The sequence below is a fragment of the Stigmatopora nigra genome, chromosome 11, assembly GCF_051989575.1.
Source record: "Stigmatopora nigra isolate UIUO_SnigA chromosome 11, RoL_Snig_1.1, whole genome shotgun sequence".
NCBI classification, from domain to species: domain Eukaryota; kingdom Metazoa; phylum Chordata; class Actinopteri; order Syngnathiformes; family Syngnathidae; genus Stigmatopora; species Stigmatopora nigra.
The window spans coordinates 2,120,804-2,139,718 of NC_135518.1; the positions used below are offsets into that span (position 1 = coordinate 2,120,804).

The 18,915-nt window shown below is 39.8% G+C and overlaps 2 protein-coding genes across 2 annotated transcripts; one reads left to right on the forward strand and one right to left on the reverse strand.

The window, feature by feature from the left end:
* Positions 1-10,299: 10,299 nt before the first annotated feature.
* On the forward strand, positions 10,300-11,172 carry LOC144204401 (gamma-crystallin M1-like). Its single transcript, XM_077728385.1, has 3 exons — positions 10,300-10,448; positions 10,520-10,771; positions 10,853-11,172. The coding sequence occupies exons 1-3, from the start codon at positions 10,440-10,442 to the stop codon at positions 11,126-11,128; spliced, it is 537 nt and encodes a 178-aa protein (XP_077584511.1). The 5' UTR covers positions 10,300-10,439; the 3' UTR covers positions 11,129-11,172.
* A 3,360-nt stretch (positions 11,173-14,532) lies between these two features.
* On the reverse strand, positions 14,533-15,809 carry LOC144203950 (gamma-crystallin M3-like). The gene is made up of 3 exons (XM_077727568.1): positions 15,669-15,809; positions 15,352-15,591; positions 14,533-14,867 (listed from the first exon to the last, which is right to left on the reverse strand). The coding sequence occupies exons 1-3, from the start codon at positions 15,732-15,734 to the stop codon at positions 14,589-14,591; spliced, it is 585 nt and encodes a 194-aa protein (XP_077583694.1). The 5' UTR covers positions 15,735-15,809; the 3' UTR covers positions 14,533-14,588.
* Between the last annotated feature and the right edge of the window lie 3,106 nt (positions 15,810-18,915).

An 18,915-nucleotide genomic window follows, 5' to 3' on the forward strand; every position in this document is an offset into this window, starting at 1 on the left:
AACAGCTTGTTCCACAGACACTAATGGCGAAATAAGGCCGGGGAGAAGTTAAAAAATACTATTTTGGGAAAATAGTGGGGGTTCCCTCGGATAACGGGGATATATTTAAGACCGTGGCGGCGGGAAAGTACTGTTTGGTAAGGAAAAATAGCGGGGCCTCCTCGGCTGACGGGGAAAATATTTACCGGGCTAGTTGACGGGCGCGGAGGAAGTTTAACAAAAATAAAGGGAGCTAGAAAATTAATGGGGACACTGGTATTTGATTTGGTTAATCCAGGTATGACGTTTTGTGATTACAATTAAATTGGGTTTTTTTGTGATGCTTGGGCTTGTATAACAACAATTAGAATGGTTATTTCCAAGTGCTGGTGGTGCTTTGTTAATGTAACCTATATGTACTGTCAATTTACAGCAATGTGATGGCTTATTGCAGCTTGGTTTTTGATCCCGTCCGCTAACGGGAAGATGGTGTTTAAAAAGACAAAAGAATATATACAAAATGATCATTTAAATGTTTAGCAGGGAATGTCACCTGTGTTTTTATTATGCTCTAGACTTGCAAAAAAAAATGTGTCGACTGAGGGGGAAGCGTTTCTGGTGCAGCGGCTGCTGATTAGATGGGAGTGAAACATGTGGGCCGCGGGGCAGACAATTTAACTGTGTTGGGCTTTCGGGAGCGTTCGGACCGTGTAAACGACTAAAATTTTGTGATCCCTTCCGTGAAGACATTATAATAATAATAATTGGCCTTGGGGGTGCTGAAGCAAACTTGAGGGCAGAAAATGGGTTTTTGCCATATTGTTGTGCTTGCAGCATACATATTCTGGATATATGGGGTCTTGGAAAAATATTGTGATGTAGTTGAATATCGGAAGAGGGGTTAATTTGACGTTTTAATGGTTGTCTTCTCTAAAAAGCGTTGTATTTGGGCACAGGGAAAAAGCTGGTTTGTAAACATAAGATAACAATGCTGTTTTCGCAGCAAGAGTGGAGGTCATAGTTAACGGCTAATTGCGTTTTCTGTTTGGACTTTTCAGAATAAGAACAATACATGGGCTGCAAGAAATGAAAGGTTATGCGAATGCTTTCGCATTGATATTTTGGGTTTTAAAATGAAATGTATTAAGAGGATAAAAAATCTGTTCAGTAAAAGGTTGATTTGGTAAAAAGCTTTGGATTTGGGAAATAGACCAAATAAGTCATTTTTGAGCAATTGTGGATTTCAAAGGGCTCTTAGTTAAAGGAAACTAGCTTTTGGAGGATAAAATAATATTAATACTATTTCAGAATATTTTGATTGTTCAAAATACTTTAATCCAGGAGGTTGGCTGGTTAAAAGAAAAAAAGGCCAGGAAGACAAAATTTACAATATTATGGTATATTGGTGACGATAAGGTTTTTAAAACATTAAAGTTTGTAATTAGGAATTGCCTAACAAAAGGTTGATTTCTCTAATTTAATTGTTGTAGATTTTTGTTTTGGTAACAGGCTATGGGGAAATGACTCTTGTCTTAAGTAAACATCATATGAGGTGATTTACAAAGTATAGTAGGTATTGAATTATTTGGCTGTTAACGACATCAGATGGGAAATTTACAATGCAATAGTGGCATGATAAAATTCATGGCATTCATCCAAATAATTAGGTGAATTGTAAATAAAATAATTGGTTTAGGATGAGCATATTTTCCCTAAGAATGGAGTAACATGGAATGTTTTTCAAAGTGCACTTGAAAGAACATTGTCTGTTGTCCTGGCAGGAGGAAATATGCTTTGTCACAGGTCATATTGATGACTTTAAGGATATTACGGATTGGATAAGCATTGGTCAATTGATACAACCAAATAACGTTGCTTTTACGGCTTTAAGGGCATGCAAATTGGTGAGAACTTTAGCAACGATGGGGTTAATACGCCTGAATGTTACAGTGATAACGAGTGGCAATAACAAGCTTAGATAAGGGAGGGAAAGGAGAAATTCTCCAAATTCCAGAATCTGGCTTAGAAACAGGTTATGTTAGTCGTTTTGGGTTTTGGACAGGATGTGGTGGTACATGAATTCTGGGAAATTTTGGGAAATTGGGGACCCCATATCTAAAACAAATTTGAGACAAATGTGTAAATAGGCTCTATTTGGCGCTGGATGCACGAATTCTAGTGGGGCCTTTCATGTTTTGAAACAAGTGACGCTTTAGGTAGATGGGTTGTCTATGAACAAAATGGGATGGGCGAAATTCGCTTACAAATTCGCCGTGTTATCTTGGTTCATAGAATTTGGAGTCAAGGCGACGTAATAAAGGCCATAGGCGTCATGTTGTATAAAATAGGCGTGGATGAATTAGTTTTACAAATGGGGGAGATTATCTTATCACCTGAAACAAGTGGAAACAAAATTGGATGGCCGCATTAAAAGGTGATTGGCATGCTATTAGAGGAAATTGGGATTTTCCAAAAACCTGATAGGGGGCCATTAGGTCATGGCGGCTGTGAAAATAAAAACCTTAGATGTGAAACTATTGCCACCTCAATTCGGGGAACAAACAGCTAAACTGATAGCATTAAAAAGGATATAACTTTGTGTGAAACTTGAAGGTAATTTTTTACAAACGGTTAAAATGCTAGAGTGGGGGTGTGTATATTAAAGGATCTACTAATGAATACGGGGTGGATCCAGACTTTCCGGAATGTGGGGTATTCATGGCGTCCTCGAGAATTTGTGGATTTTCTCCGGGTACTCCAGTTTACTCCCACAAAATGAAATTATGGATGCTAGACTGGTTGAACACACTAAATTCTTCTTTTTATGAGTGTGAGCGTGAATGATAGTTTGTCTTTTTGTGTTTTTTTGATTGGCAGACCACCGAGACATAATCTATCAATAAAAGATCAATAAAGAAAATAATTTGGGCTTGAGTCAAGGGAAGACCTATGTCTCGACAAGGGGGAGGTGGCCTTGCTACAACGGCACTACAAGGCTTAGGGTTTAAATCTATATGCATACCCACATATCCATTTCAAAAAATACATATAGATTTTATTTTATTTTTATTAGATCATATGGATATCATTCCACGATATGGAATTCCAGAAACTATTTATAGTGATAATGGCTCCCATTTTGTTAATATAATAGTTGTCTACCATCCACAATTGGCGGACCTTATATGAAGTCCTGTTTGGTAGACCTTACAAATTGTTATTATTCACCACACAATGACAATTGGATGATGAGGCGAATCTATCAGAGAAAAAAAAAACGCACACACCAAATTTAGACTATCAGAGGGAGATTTTGCTTCTCAACAGGAAACGGACGAAGCGACTGTGATTCTTGAAGACTGGATGCTGATAAGCAGCATAAAAGAAGAAACATCGGAGCAACGCAAAGTGGGAGGGTCCTTGTTACTGAAAGGGGACACGGATGCACCTTTCCCACAGTAAGAAGGTTGTCTAAATTGAAACGTTTCAAGAGGAAAACTCCCTGAACAAAGACAAAAAGTCATGTTGAAAACAATTATTGCTTTTGGGGCAATGAGATTAATGATGATTGTGATTCTATTCCTTTCCACAGTAGGGTTGTTTTCTCCAGTTGGAGAAAAAGGCGGAGGCGTTTCAATTGAGGATACACCTTCTTACGGGAGGGTAAACCGAGAAACATACACATTTACATTTAATTAACATTACCTACTAAATCAAATTTCCAAATTGAAAATATATATTTGGACTCGGCGACGTCCCGGTTGCCATACAAGGGGTCAATCTATGGTGGGAAATATGTGTGGTACATTAACAGCAAAAAATTGAAGATTGGGAAAAGCCTTGTTGCAGAAATTGGTCAAGATTGGAAAGCTTGGACTGACATATTAACCTGTGAAATTTATTTCTGAAACAGGGATTTCCCAAACGGGGGATAATTGGGCGCTGTTAATGGAGTGTAAAGAAGGCAAGCACTATGTGGAGCTACTTTGGTAAAAGGGTGGTCTCAATTGAAACATTGAGGGGACGGGTAAGATAAACTTTCTGACTTAATAAAATACGGGAAACACCAATATTAATTGAAAAGATTATTGCTCAGCAAGCAATACCATAAAACTATAGGGAACTCTTTTATATTGGGTTTGACGTCTCCATATGGTTTCAATTGAGACTAAACCAGTTTACAAAGGATTAGGATAACCTACCAGACAAGGGAAAATACGATGGGGTCTAACAACTCCCTCAATCACCATTCTTTTGGGGAAAAGTGTTTTTACAAATGAAAAAACGTGTCCTACTTGGCAAGAAAAAAAAAAAATATTGAAACAGTGTTTATCTTGTTACGCAGTAAATAGGAAGTCAATTTTTCCACTGTTTAATCATTTTACCTGCTTAAACCTTACAGGGCATGGTCTGAAGCTGGGGGCGATAAATGAGACGTGGTGTACCGGCGTTCTAAAACAAACTACACCCCTGATACCACGTTCTGGCCTATGGTGGCGGGGTGGTAGATAAATTATACGACTCCTGCCGAAACGCGGCAGGACTAGGTACTTTGGTCTCACTGCTCTTACCGGTGTCTGTTTTTCCATCCACAGTGGAGGAGATACAATTGGCGGCTCAGAATTCGGAGGTGAAGGGTCGACCCTCCCGACATCGTCGAGAGGCATGGAGGGAAGGAGATCCAACATACGTTGATGCGATTGGCATCCCCCGGGGCGTACCAGATGAGTATAAGCTGGCTAATCAGATCGCAGCAGGTTGGGAGTCTATCTTCCTTCTAATCACCCCAAACAAAAATGTGGATAGAATCAATTATTTACATTACAATGTCCAAAACTTGGAAATTATATTAAACAGGGATTTGTGGCCATGAAGGAACAACTGGCAGCTACCAGTCTGATGGCGTTCCAGGATCGCATAGCGGTGGATATGATCCTTGAAACAGGGGGCGTGTGTGCAATGTTTGGAAAACAATGTTGCACCTTCATACCGAACAACACGTCACCCAGTGGATCTCTCACCAGGGCCATTACTGGCCTGCAAACACTGAACCGCAATATGCAAGAGCACTCTGGAGTAGATACGTCCGCATTGTCAGATTGGTGGGATAAGACCTTTGGAAAATCTAAAGATTTGGCTACATCCTTCGTGGTGACTATAGGCACAATTACCGCTAACCTAACATTGTGTGGGTGATGTAGTATCCCCTGTTTGCGCTCCTTGCTAAGCCGACTTATAACTACTGCAATTGCCCCTACAAATTCTAAAGTACATGAGTTGTATCTTATGGGACGGTTTGGGGAAAGCAGTGAGGTCCAGGAGTACGGTAAATCCGAGGACCAATTGGACGAATATAATTATGTTTTTTCTCTTTCAGACCAGCCATGGGAGTAAGGAGTAGGCGGATAAAATCGCAGTCACCGACATTTCCATTCGTGATTACTAAGAAATGATTAATAACATACATATTATAAAAACGGGGGAATGTTGGGTTTATTCTGTATTACTTTTATAATAGTCGTATTAATTCATTCCTTTGTTAAATCATTCTCTTTCTATTCTCTGTATTAATTCCTTTCTTTGTTTAAATCATTCTCTTTCTATTTTCCAAGTGTTGCGAGGTCACGCCAAGTCATCTTTAACCTGGACGGCCTGTTCCAGGATGGTTATACAAACAATCCACCCAATCTGGGTCCTTGAGATTTGGTGGGCCCTTGGTGACGAGGCCAGGGCTATTCGGCCAATAACAAGAATATTGTTATCGTTATGTAACCGTGCACTTCGGGTTTTTCTGTATGTAACGATTATATGATTATGATTATATTATATGATTCTTAGGTCAAGGAGGTTGTATAATTACTCTAATCTAAATGTTGTTAGGTCTAGTCTCCTGTTTTTGTTATTGGTAAAATACTTTGATTGTTATTGTAGTCCCAGATGTTGTTTTTACTCATACGTGATGGAATGATCAACAACTCTGTAAATTGTTTTGATTCATGACCATAAGAGCGGGACGAAAACGTCTATTCGAGGAGACGTTCGGAAGTTGTAAGGTGACACTTGCTGTAACGCTCCCCTCCGGAGGCTTTTATCTGTTGTATCCATTTCTATTTAATTAAATGTCAATAATTGAATAAGATGTCTTCCTGCAGTTATTGATAATTACGGACGAAGGTAATTATTAATGAACCTAACATATATATATATATATATATATATATATATATATATATATATATATATATATATATATATATATATATATATATATATATATACACATATATATACATATACATACATATACATATACATACATACATACACACATACACACACATACATATACATACATACACACATACACACGTACACCTGCACACCTGTACACCTGTATACCTGTACACATATACATATATACATATATACACGCAGTTTTAGGCATCCTGAGAAGGGACTGATTTCTTCATATCCAGTTGTGATAGAATGTGGAGTTCAACCAACACAATACTTTGTACAAAAGACAGATAGGCTGCAGGGAGAAAAGTCAGCCCCGAGAGCTGAACTGGTTTCTGTTACCAGACCACTAGAGAGAGAAGAAGTACAGGTAGTGGACATTTACACAGATTTAGCATATGTGGTGGGTGCCATTTTTGTTGAAATGCCCTTGTGGAAACTTAATGGGTTTCGCATTGCAGCTGGTGCTCCCATAAAACATATAGAAATTCAAAATTTGGAAAAGGCATTACGAAAGCCTAAAAAGTAGTTGTCATAAAATTCAGAGCGCCAACAGGAGACAGTACATGTGTAGACAAATGAAACGAGAAAGCAGACCTAATAGCAAATAAAACAGCAGGTGAGTCAACCTATGATGATGGTAGAGCCATCAACAGGTAAGATGTACACAGCGGACGTCAACCATCTCCTGGAAGTACAAGAAAGGGCATCACCAGAGGAGACAACCTTTTGGTCGTGCAACCCGATAACCAAGGACAAGATGGGTTTGTTTAAAAATAAGGTGAATGGTAAGCAAGTCCCATCAGCAGCCTTTTTAAAGGAATTGATTTGGGAAGCATGTGGTCCAGCTCACTTGGGTCAAAACATGTGGCAGAAAACTTAATAACTGGTTCCACCATCACATGACAGACACAATTAAGAATGGATCATGGGGGTGTGACATTTGTGGGCCGCACAATGTAAAGAAAGGTTTGCGTAAATGATGTAACCATCTTATGCTACCTTTATTACCTCCTAAAAATAATTGTACTACTATCTTGTGATTCCAATTGTCATTGAAATCAAGGGAGAGATTGATGATAATTATTTCATTTAATCACATGTATTCTTTAAAAGTAGGTTTTTAGTTATCTTTTGATTTGGAGACAGAACTCCTGTGGAATTTAAGTTCCTTTGTGGGCTGTGTAGGGAAAAAAAAGTCTTTTACACAGCTAATTCAATTATCTCAGTAGGCATGGCCAAAAGGGGAATGGTTCCTTTGTTCCGGACTGTCGAGTCAGGTAAGGGGCATCACACCTTTGGCCCGGAGTAGTCACCTTGTCTGAGGAAGGTTGGCCACAGATGGGCCTTTTGTTAACGCTTAGTTGCAATAACCAATTTGTGGATTAGGAGAGAGAGTAACGGGAGAGCATGCTTCTTTCTGTGCCTGAGCGGGAAGGAGAATTTTTAACTCCTGGGGGCGGGGGACACCCTGAATCGGTGGCCAGCAGATCGCAGGGCACAAGGAGACAGACAACCATGCACACTCACACCCATACCTAGGGGCAATTTAGAGTGTTCAATCAGCCTACCATACATTTTTAGAACGTGGGATAAAGGAAATGTTTTTTAAATCAACTATTGACCCTGCAATTCTAAAAGTTCCATGCATACTGGTTTCCAAATAGGACTACAAACACATCGCGTTCTAAGCTAAACAATTAATCGTCTAAGTCCGAGAAGTCACAAAATAGCGTGCTGGACCAAATTTTATCTGATCCTTGTGCTTGCAAAGATTAGACAGACTGTCGAAGTCTCACTCCTGCAGGCGCCAATATACAACTTGAGGAGAAAGATAAGGCTCATCTCTCCCGTCGTGTCAGCTGTTCATCATTTAGTGTCCATTGTCCCAGGACATGGGACTCCCTGCGAGGAGATTAGGGAGTCTCCTGCGTCCTGCTTGTGTGTTATCGCCTCATTTTTGTGGCCTCTTTCTGCCCGATTCCCTGCTTGGGAAACCAGACACCGCTCATTCTAAAGTAAACAACTTTATTGTTTATTTCTATTTGCCTATTACTGATGCATGTTAACTATTACTTTCCTTCAGGGAGGAAACCCGAGTACCCCAAGGAAACCCACGCAGGCCTGGGGAGAGCATGCAAATGCTACACAGGTGGATGTGACCTGGATTGGAACTCAGGATCCCAGAGCTGTGAGGCCGATGCTCTAACCACTCACTCCAACGGGCCGCCCTACATTGTATTATAAACAAGTTATACACTAATTTAATTTGTCTTCATAATTTCATTTCTTTTGCCTTTCACAACAAATTTTAAGGTTGCAAAAGATGTCTAAACAAGTCAACAGTTTGTTTCCAAAAAAATGTTGCAGATGGCAATTTAGGGCCTGCGATTGCCTTTACAAATCAGTTAAATATTTTTGGACCCCCTAAATCAATTCTCATAAGAGCTATTTACTATTAGTATTATTAAATTACAATACTCATATATGATTGCTTAGATTCCTGTTTGATTAAGGACAGTTTTTTCCCCACATCCATCAGAACTTTAAATTTGCGGTAACACAACACACATTCCCTTCTGAGGTAATATGAAAAGATGTTTGGGTGGTGATCTGCCTCCTACTGGCTGACTGAAGGTAAGTGAAAGACTGTGAGAGGTAAGTGACCCGCTCGTGGGGGGGGGGGGGGTGATGCGAGGTATCCATAACAGCAGAATGCCAAATTACGAGTCCGTAACTATCACTTATTTAGGTTTTTTGCCGAGTTAACGCACCTTATGGAGAAGCACTACCAATTTCGTCATGCACAGTTTCTGGGTGTGATGACAAGTAGGCTTTTGTTGTTGATGATGACAACAGGGCCCATGTCCGATTATTATTATCATTTACATATAATTTTTTTAAACTCAAGATCATTATTACACTGATATGAAAATATATATGTCAAAGAATAAACTGATTTTGTCGGGCAACAAGGTTAAATGCGCTTGCCTCTCCAGATTGGTACTGTTGGGCTTATTCTGTATTACTATTATAAATATAGTTGTATTAAGTCATTTCTTTATTAAATCATTCTCTTATTATTCTCAAAGTGTTGCGAGGTCACCAATAACCGCCAAGTCATCTTTAACCTGGACTGCCTGTTCCAGGATGTTTATACAAACAATTCACCCAATCTGAGTCTTCGAGATTCGGTGGTCCCTTTTGTAACGAGGCCAGGGCTATTCGGCCAATAACAAGAATGTTGTTTCTGTTATTTACAACATAGCGACTATACCTCGTGACGCACTTCGGGTTTTTCTTTATGTAATTGTTATATGATTCTTAGGTCAAGGGAAGGCATAATTGTTCTAATCCAAATGTTGTTTGGTCTAGTCTCCTGCCTTGTTATTGATAAAATACTTTGATTGTTATTGTAGTTCCAGATGTTGTTTTTACTCATACGTGATGAAATGATCAACAACTCTGTAAATTGTTTTGATTCATGGCAATAAGAGTCGTACGAAAATGTCTATTCGAGGAGACGTTCTGAAGTTGTAGGAGAAAATCTGGCTTGTTGAATCTCCCCTCTGAGGTTTTATCCGTGATCCATTCTATTTAATTAAATGTCAATAATTGAATAAGATGTCTGCCTGCAGTTATTGATAATTACGAACGAGGGTAATTATTAATGAACCTAACAGGTACCAATAACTGTTCTTTGCACCTTTAAAACCCTCAGATGAACATTTCTAAACTGGAATTGTTTTTAAAAGAAACAAATGGATTTGTCATTTTGGAGTTTTATTTATTGTATGTGGTAGCTGTGTTTAAATCTTAAAAATAAAGCATCACCAAAATTTGAGGGTAAATCATACTTGATGGAATAAATGAGAATAAAAAAAAGAATATAGATATATAATTCCAGTTGAATGATTCTATCCTGTAGGCACTAGAAACCAATGGCAATGATAACACCATATGTGCAGAAGCTTCTGACAGAGCGGGCACAAAGCCTCAGCGCACACATAAAGCTGGCGATTCACAGCCAGAAATGTATGGACGGAGAAGCATTGTTATGCTGTTTTGCTGTTGAGCAAAAAGTCAGTCTGCTGATTCATCAGCTTTCCACATTTGAATAACAACATGTCATGGCCCCTAGGATTTTGTATAAAAAGGCCTTGAAATGATGGAGTTGGCAGAGCAAGTTGAACCCTCCACTGGGAACTACCTGAACGATCACCATGGGCAAGGTAAAACTTTTACTTGTTGAGAGGTGCATTTCTTGATCGGGCAAAACCAAAATGCCTTGTTCATTTTCCAGATTATCCTTTTCGAGGAGAAGAATCTCCAGGGCCGCTCCTATGAATGCCTTAATGATTGCCCTGAGCTGACCTCTGTCTTAAGCCGCTGCCAGTCCTGCCGGGTGGAGAGCGGCTGCTTCATGGTGTATGAGCGCTCCAACTTCCTGGGCAACCAGTTATTCTTGAAGAGAGGAGAGTACCTTGACCTGCAGCGCATGACGACTGTGGGAGTCACCTTGGACTCCATCAAATCCTGCAGAATGATTCCTCTAGTAAGCAACCATCAGTAACCTGAATTTTACAAAATGTTAACTCACCACTAGGTGACCTAACCTTTATAAATTGAATTGCAGCACAGAGGCCAATTCAGGATTAAGATCTTTGAGCGTGAGAATTTGAGCGGTCAGTCTAATGAACTCCAGGAGGACTGTGAGAACATCATGGAGCGCTTCCGCATGAACGATATCCTGTCTTGCCAAGTGTTGGAGGGTCATTGGCTGCTCTTTGAACAGCCCAACTTCCGTGGCAGGATGATCTATGTGAAGCCTGGTGAGCACCGCAGCCTCAGGGAGTTGACCCAGAGCGGTATTAGGATCATCAGCTTGAGGCGTATCACTGACATGTGCTAGAAATATGTACTCAACTTGAATAAATAAATATACCTTCTCCATAACTACCTTTGCTTGTTTTTGTTTTGATTTATTGGCTGCAGATAACAAAATGTGCATTAGTAATTTAAATCCCAATTAAGTGGTGAGGTGTAAAAAGTACACCAAAACAGAAAACAATGTTTTGCAATTGAACTTTCACAAAATCTCTGCTCCCCTTAATTATGGTTGTTAAACCAACAAGCGGCGGTTCGTTGGCGCGAGTGGTTTGCGCACGTGGTTAGCGCGTCGGCCTAACAGCTCAAGGGTCCTGGGTTTAAATCCAGGTAATGTTCATCTGTGTGGTTTCTTGTGAGGGTGCCCCTAGATATGGGTGTGAGTGTGCATGGTTGTCTGTCTCCTTGTGCCGTGGAATCGGCCGGCCTCCAATTCAGGGTGTCCCTGCATTTGGCCCAGAGACAACTGGGATTGGCTCCAGCACCTCCTGTGACCCTAACAAGGATAAAGTGGTTCAGAAAATTAGATGATAAACGACATGCTTTGTGACTCCCACGACACAAGCCCTTGCAGGCAAACATTACCAGATTACCTTAAGTGATTTAATTTTTATCAACATCCTCCAGATTGTGGCACAAGAGTTGACAATATTTTTTACCTTAAAGGCGCGCTACAGTACTCCCTCAAATTTTGTAGATAAATGTAGACCACACAGGTTAATCAAAAAACTGCAAAGTAGGATCACCGCCTTTATGTCTACAATATGCAGCAACATCTCCCTGAGCTTGCACTTGGAAATATTTCTCAGGAAGTCCAACCTCAGGTCTGCTCCCCGACGGTTCTGGCCCATCCTATAAGGTCAATAGACCCTATTTTCAGATAAGAGCAACAGTCTCCACGCGCCATAGGAGCTCGCACCTCTAGAAAAATTCACCCTCACCGAGGCTCCCAGCCATCCTGCCTGCCCAGAGCACTCTTTTTTGGATTAGAGCGACAGCCTCCACCTCGGTGCTCACAATTTTCTTTCTTTGCAGCTGAGTGGAGTGACAGGTCCCTGTCGTCTGCCATTTTTCTGAGTGAGAAATGGAAGAAAGATAAAGTGTCTTCCGCGTAGATGTCTTTGCGTGAATTTTTATGAACATTTTTTATTTGGATACTGAATATAATACTGCGATCGACTGAATGTTGAGCCCGTGAAGTTGTGAAAGATGAAAGTATAACTATGAACTTTGATGAATTCGATAGACTAGTTTTCGCAGAGCCGCAAACCAGTGTGATACGCTGGAAGCACGACAGCAGACAAGAAGGCCATGCACAGAGTGATTAACACAGCCCAAAAGATTGTCGACTGCTCTCTGCCCTCACTGGAAGACTTTGCTAGCCCTCGTTACCTCAGCAAAGCCAGGAACACTGTTGGGCACCCATACCACCCTGGTCACAACCTGTTCCAGCTGCTGCCCTCTGGCAGAAGCAACAGGTCTCACAAAGTATGGACAAATAGGCTTAAGAACTGTTTTTTTTCCGACTTCCATCAGGAGTCTAAACTTGCGGTAGCATGACACACAATCCCTTCTGTGTAATAACTTTGGGGTGAGGTAACATGAAAGGCATTTGGCGGTGATCTGCCACCTACTAGCTGACTGAAGCTAAGTGAGGGGACATTGAGAGGTAAGTGATCCGCTCGGGGTGTTATACGATGTATCCATCAAGGCAGACTGTCAACGAGTCTGAAATGATCAAATATGACTTATTTGAGAGACAGAGGGAGAGACAGAGAGAGAGACAGAGAGAGACAGAGAGAGAGACAGAGAGAGAGACAGAGAGAGAGACAGAGAGAGAGACAGAGAGAGAGAGAGACAGAGAGAGAGAGAGAGAGAGAGAGAGAGAGAGAGAGAGAGAGAGAGAGAAGGACAGAGAGAGAGACAGAGAGAGAGACAGAGAGAGAGACAGAGAGAGAGACAGAGAGAGAGAGCGAGAGATTGTTTTATGCGGCAGAGCCTGCAGAACTGATTTGCAAGGCATATTTCTGACCCTAGCAACAAATAGCTGAAATGTGATTGGTTAGATGTTTAAATTTGCTAACACATCTGGAAGCAGTGCAACCAGGGAAAAAGCAATGAAAGGAAGTTGACAGACAATTAGGAATTATTTAATAGGTATTCATGGACAAAACATAATTATTAGCAGTCTGTGATGCAGCAGGGAAGGACTTGCAGGCCCAGACGGTCGACCACTGGAATATACGTACGAAACTAATCTGTACAGGTAAAAAGGCCATACAGTAACTGAGTTGATGAAAGCTATGTCATGTGACATCATTACTTTTTTAGTCAGGTTATTATTATTAGGTTGTCAAGTTAGTTTACAAAATTTGGTGAGGGAGGCCTACCGAATGACTGGTTCGCGCGTTGGCCTCACAATGGGGGGGAGGGGGTTTCTGGGTTTAACTCTAGGTTGGTCCACCTGTGTGGAGTTTGCATTTTCTCCTGGTACTCCAGTTCCTTCCCACATTCCAAAGACATGCATGGTATGCTCATTGGACACTCTAAATTGCCCCTTGATATGAGTGTTGGTGTGAACGGTTGTTTGTCTCCTTGTGCTCTGCGATTGGCTGGCCACTGATTCAGGGTGTCCCCTGCCTCTGGCCCGAGGTCAACTGGGATAGGCTCCAGCACCCACCGCGACCCTAGTGAGGATATAGCAGTTCGGAAAATAAAATGGGATGAGAAATTTAGTGAAAATAATTCGTCATAAGTGTGTATGTATGTAATGTTGAAAAAAGTATTCCTGAATTGACATTTTGGAAAATGGGATGTCTGGTCTACACTGTCTTTGTGATCTAAACAGTCGACAATTCAAAATGGAGTTTTGGCAGCATCTGTAACTGACATTGCAAGACCTAAATGCTTTATCCAATTTTTAGCCCTTCAAGATTGAAAATGGATGGCTTTTTGTTTGTCTGAACTGTCAGAAAGCACAGGATATATATTTCTGTGAGACAAAGTGAAACCACAGGTGGAAGGTAGTTTCATATCCATATGGACAATCCAGTTTTCAATCTGAACAGGTCAAATGGCAGTTGACTTTTCACTGTATGTGACACAAAACTGGGTGCAGAAAAGAATGCAAATTAAAGGGTTGATGCAGATTTCACAACATTTTTTGAAATCACTTTTAAGTTTTTCTCTCAGACCTAGAAAATATTTCTTTTATCTTTTAAGGAGAGAGAGCGTTTGATTTAAGGTCCATACACCATTTAATAATGATATTGTGTATTAATGCATCATCGCAAGGTGAAATCACCTTTGAGGAAGGAAATGAAATGGCTGGGCAATCATTTTTTTCCTTTACTTAATGAGTTTACAGGTTACCAAAGTCAGTAGGATTTGGTTAATGATGAAAATAGTATTGATGTTGAGAAAACAGTATTAAAACTTTTAAAAGTTATTTTTATTTTAAATCTTTCTTTGCCAAATAGTTGCTTCTATGAACAGGAATCCACGATTCGCTTCATGCTCATGAATCGAGCGCCAATCATCCCCATCTCTCTGGAGCTCCTGAACTCGCCAGGCCTTAGATAAATCATCCTTCCCCTGAAGTCGGGCTGTTCGAACAGTAGCCAGTGACCATCCATCACCTGACAGGACGGGCATTCATTCATTCCAAGGCGTTCCATGATGTTGTCACAATCCTCCTGCAGCTCTTGGAACTGGCCGCTCATGTTCTCCCGCTCAAAGATTCTGATCCTGAACTGCCCTCTATGCTGTGGGTTATAGAAAAAGGAAAAGAAAGAGAAAATATTCATCATCAGTGCATCATGTAATGGAATAGTAATGGAAACAAATATCAAATTTATGGGACAGTGAGTGCATGAGGCCAGTCAAAAGTTTTGTTTTTGATTCTTGCCATGTTGTCCATGTGCGAGCCTGTATTTTCCTTGCGTAGATTGAAGCACCTCTGCCCCTTGTGAGGATAAGCGGTATAGAAAATGAATGAATGGATATGAGAGCACAGAGTAAATGTAGTGAATCATGATTTTTTAAAAAATATTTTCAATTTGTCAATAGACTGAGAATCATAAAAGCAAACAATGGTTTGTGAATTGTCCATACTGGCTCAAAAACAAACTAACACCTTTGAGATTGAGATTTTCTTTCTGTGTGCACTGTGATTGACTTGTCTTGCCTTGCTCATTGGTGACTCTGAACAGATTAATTGGTAGACATTGGATGGCTGTGTTGCAGTACCAAAGGGATCATCCGGCAAGACGTGATGCAGTCACTCATTCCCATGCGCTGATAGTCTGAGTAGTCGCCCCTCCTGACGAAAAACTGGTTGCCCATGTAGTTTGTGCGGTCGTAAACCATGAAGCAACCACTTTCCACACGGCAGGAGAGACACCTGCTGAGGTAAGAGGACATATCAGCACAGTCACTGCTGGTCTCATAGGATCGTCCTTGGAAGTTCCTGTCCTCGTAGAAAATAATCTGAAATCCAAAAAGTCAAAATTGATTAAATTGATCAATTACCAGATAAAATTAATTTCCACAATGATAAGGTTTACCTTGCCCATAGTCATTACTGCGGCGGTACGTGAGGAAGGCCAAAGGAACTGCTTGGCTTTGTCCATATCGCCTGACTGCTTTTATACCTGACCTTACACCCGCAGCATACATGACCCCATTGTTCAAACTCCTGACAGGGCAACATGCAGCGGAGGCCCCACCACGTGCACAGTAACAATTCAATGAGACCTTCAAATGCGTCCTGATTTGCGGTGATAGCACTTGTAGCATGTCCATGTCACATGCATTGTTTCCACTGTTCAATGGCATAATGTAGGTTTTCCATAGACAAAATCATCCCGAAGATCACAATATGCATTCTTAAACAAAATAATCAGACAATACATTTATACCTTGAGATACGAGCTTAATGCGTACCGAGGTCGAGCTGTTGTGTCAATGTACTCGATAGGTGATAGGTGATAGGTTCATAAATAATTACCCTTCGATGTAATTATCAATCACTGCAGGCAGACCTCTTATTTAATTATTGACATTTAATTAAATAGATTGCATCATGGATGCTCTCATTTGGATTAAAACAATCACGCCTTCATTTGACATAACAATCATATAACAATGACATAAAGAAGCCCGAAGTGCGCCACGAGGTATGCACACTATATGAGTGTTATGGAAGTGGCAGATATCCGTATCTGCAAACCCAGAATAAACAGTCCTCGGATCCCACACTGGGTAAGATGTCGGATAAACAATCCTTGGATAAGCAGTCCTTGTGAGAAGACCAGACGACTGTTTATGACCCCGAACACTTTTCGAACAATAGGAAGAATGATTTACTACACATATATGTATAATAGCAGTACAGAATAAACCCAATATCCTCCGTTTTTATAATATATATGATATTAATCATTTCTTAGTAATCACAAATGGAAATGTCGGGTGACTGCAATTTTACCTGCCCACTCCTTTCTCACATGGCTGGTCTAAAAAAGTAAGAACATAATCATTTTCGTCCAATTCGTCCTCGGAATTACCATACTCCTGGACCTCACTGCTTTCCCCGGTATGTTTCATAAGCAGAGATATAATTCGTGTCATTTAGAATTTGTAGGGGCATTTGCAGTAGTTATAAATCGGCTTAGGAAGGAGCCCAAACAGGGGATAAGACAACATCCACACAATGTCAAGGTTGTAGCAAATATGGCTACAGAAAACACAACAGTTCTCTTAATTTGCATGCCCTTAAAGCAATAGAAAGCAAAGACATTTGGTTGTATCAATTGACCAATGCTTATCCAATCCGTAATATCCTTGAAGTCATCAATATGACCCAGGACAACAGACGATGTTCTTTCAAGTGCACTTTGAAAAACATTCCATGTTACTCCAGTCTTAGGGAAATAGGCCCATCCAAAACCAATTATTTTATCTACAATTCACCTAATTATTTGGATAAATGCCATGAATTTTCTCATGCCCCTTTTGCATCGTTAATTTCCCGTCTGATGTCATTAACAGCCAAGTAACTCTCAATACCTAAGATATACCATTGCAAATCACCTCATATGATGTTTACTTAAGACAAGAGTAATTTCCCTTAGCTCCCTGTTGCCAAAATAAAAATCTACAACAATTAAATTAGAGAAATCAACCTTTTGCTAGGCATTTCTTAATTACTATTTTCAATGTTTAAAAAAATACCCTCAAATTGTCACCAGTATACCATAATATTGTTAATTTTTCCATCCTTGTCTTTTCTTTAACCAGCCAACCTCCCAGATTAACGTATTTTGAACAATCCAACTATTCAAAAAGTATTAATATTAATTTATCATCCAAAAGCTATTTTCCTTTAACTAAGGGCCCTTTGAAATCCACAATTGCTCAAAAACGGCTATTTTGCTCTATTCCCAAATCCAAAGCTTTTACCAAATCAACCTTTTACTAAACAGATTTTCTATCACCTTAATATACATTTCTGTTTAAAACCCGAAAAAATTAATGCGAAAGCATTCGCATAACCTTGCATTCCTTGCAGACCATGTATTACTCTTATTCTGAAAAGTCCAAACAGAAAACGCCATAAGCCGCTAACCATGACCTCCATTCTTGCTGCGAAAGCAGCATTTTTATCTTCTGTTTACAAACCAGCGAGTCACCACTTGAAATGTCGCCTCTTTTTTCCTGTGCCCAAATATAACGCTTTTTAGAGAAGAACACCATTAAACAGTCAAATTAACCCCTCTTCCGATATCCAGCTGCATCACAATATTTTTCCTAGACCCCATATTCAGAATTTGCTGCAAGCACAACAACATAGCAAAACCCATTTTCTGCCCTCGTCTGCAGAGGCGGGGAGTTGACAATTCAGAGGCCCGAGAGTGTGACTGCTCTCCAGGCTCCCCAAAACGATCTCTCGCCTAAAAGCTGCTTCAACGGTGGTTTGGTTAGAGATAAGACAAGTCATAAAAATGGAAGGCTTTAATACAAATGAAGGATGTGGAGTGCAAAAGGTGTAGTGCACATTTTAACCAATAGGTGTAAATTAAATTCTATTCTAGTAACTTTTAATACATCATAGTGAAAAGGGTGCAAGACTCAATATAAGAATACAAACATATTTCACAATTTGCATTTTAAAACTGCAGGTTACACTGATGCACAATAATATTGAATATACTTCTGAAAACAACACAGCTGTATTTTATGAAACTACTGTACTTAGAATTGCCAATGACATTTTATTGCAAGACAAAAAAAGCATCTATTGATTAGGAAAAGTTTGTAACACCTGAAGACTATTTGAGAAATCTCCTATATTTTTTTTAGTTTTACTCTTTCCAAACAGCACAGGGGCCAATTCAGGATTAGAAAATGTTGGATTTAAAACCATATACATTCAATAACATCGGATCAGAGGAAGCACACGAAGAGTCGGCCTTGATGAGAATTTCAAAGACTTCAGCTGAAGGAGGGGTTAGAGTAGCCAGCGCTGGGAGATGTGTCCATCCCCCAGCCGGACCACTTCGAATCCCTCCCTACCCCCAACAGTTAAGCTAGTTTTATTAACAAAGGGTCATGTGACCTAGGTACAAACTTATATATATATAATATATATATATATATATATATATATATATATATATATATATATATATATATATATATATATATATATATATATATATATATATATATATATATATATATATATATATATATATATATATATATATATATATATATATTTATGTATATATATATATATATATATATATA

Bases quoted from the DNA above. Each gene is read 5' to 3' on its own strand.
- LOC144204401 (XM_077728385.1), top strand. The intron at 10,772-10,852 runs GTAAGCAACCAT...ATTGAATTGCAG, and splicing joins CCTGCAGAATGATTCCTCTA to CACAGAGGCCAATTCAGGAT.
- LOC144203950 (XM_077727568.1), bottom strand. From the start codon at position 15,734: ATGGACAAAGCCAAGCAGTTCCTTTGGCCTTCCTCACGTACCGCCGCA. The intron at 15,592-15,668 runs GTAAACCTTATC...TTTGGATTTCAG, and splicing joins CAGTAATGACTATGGGCAAG to ATTATTTTCTACGAGGACAG. The intron at 14,868-15,351 runs GTACTGCAACAC...TATAACCCACAG, and splicing joins CTTGCCGGATGATCCCTTTG to CATAGAGGGCAGTTCAGGAT.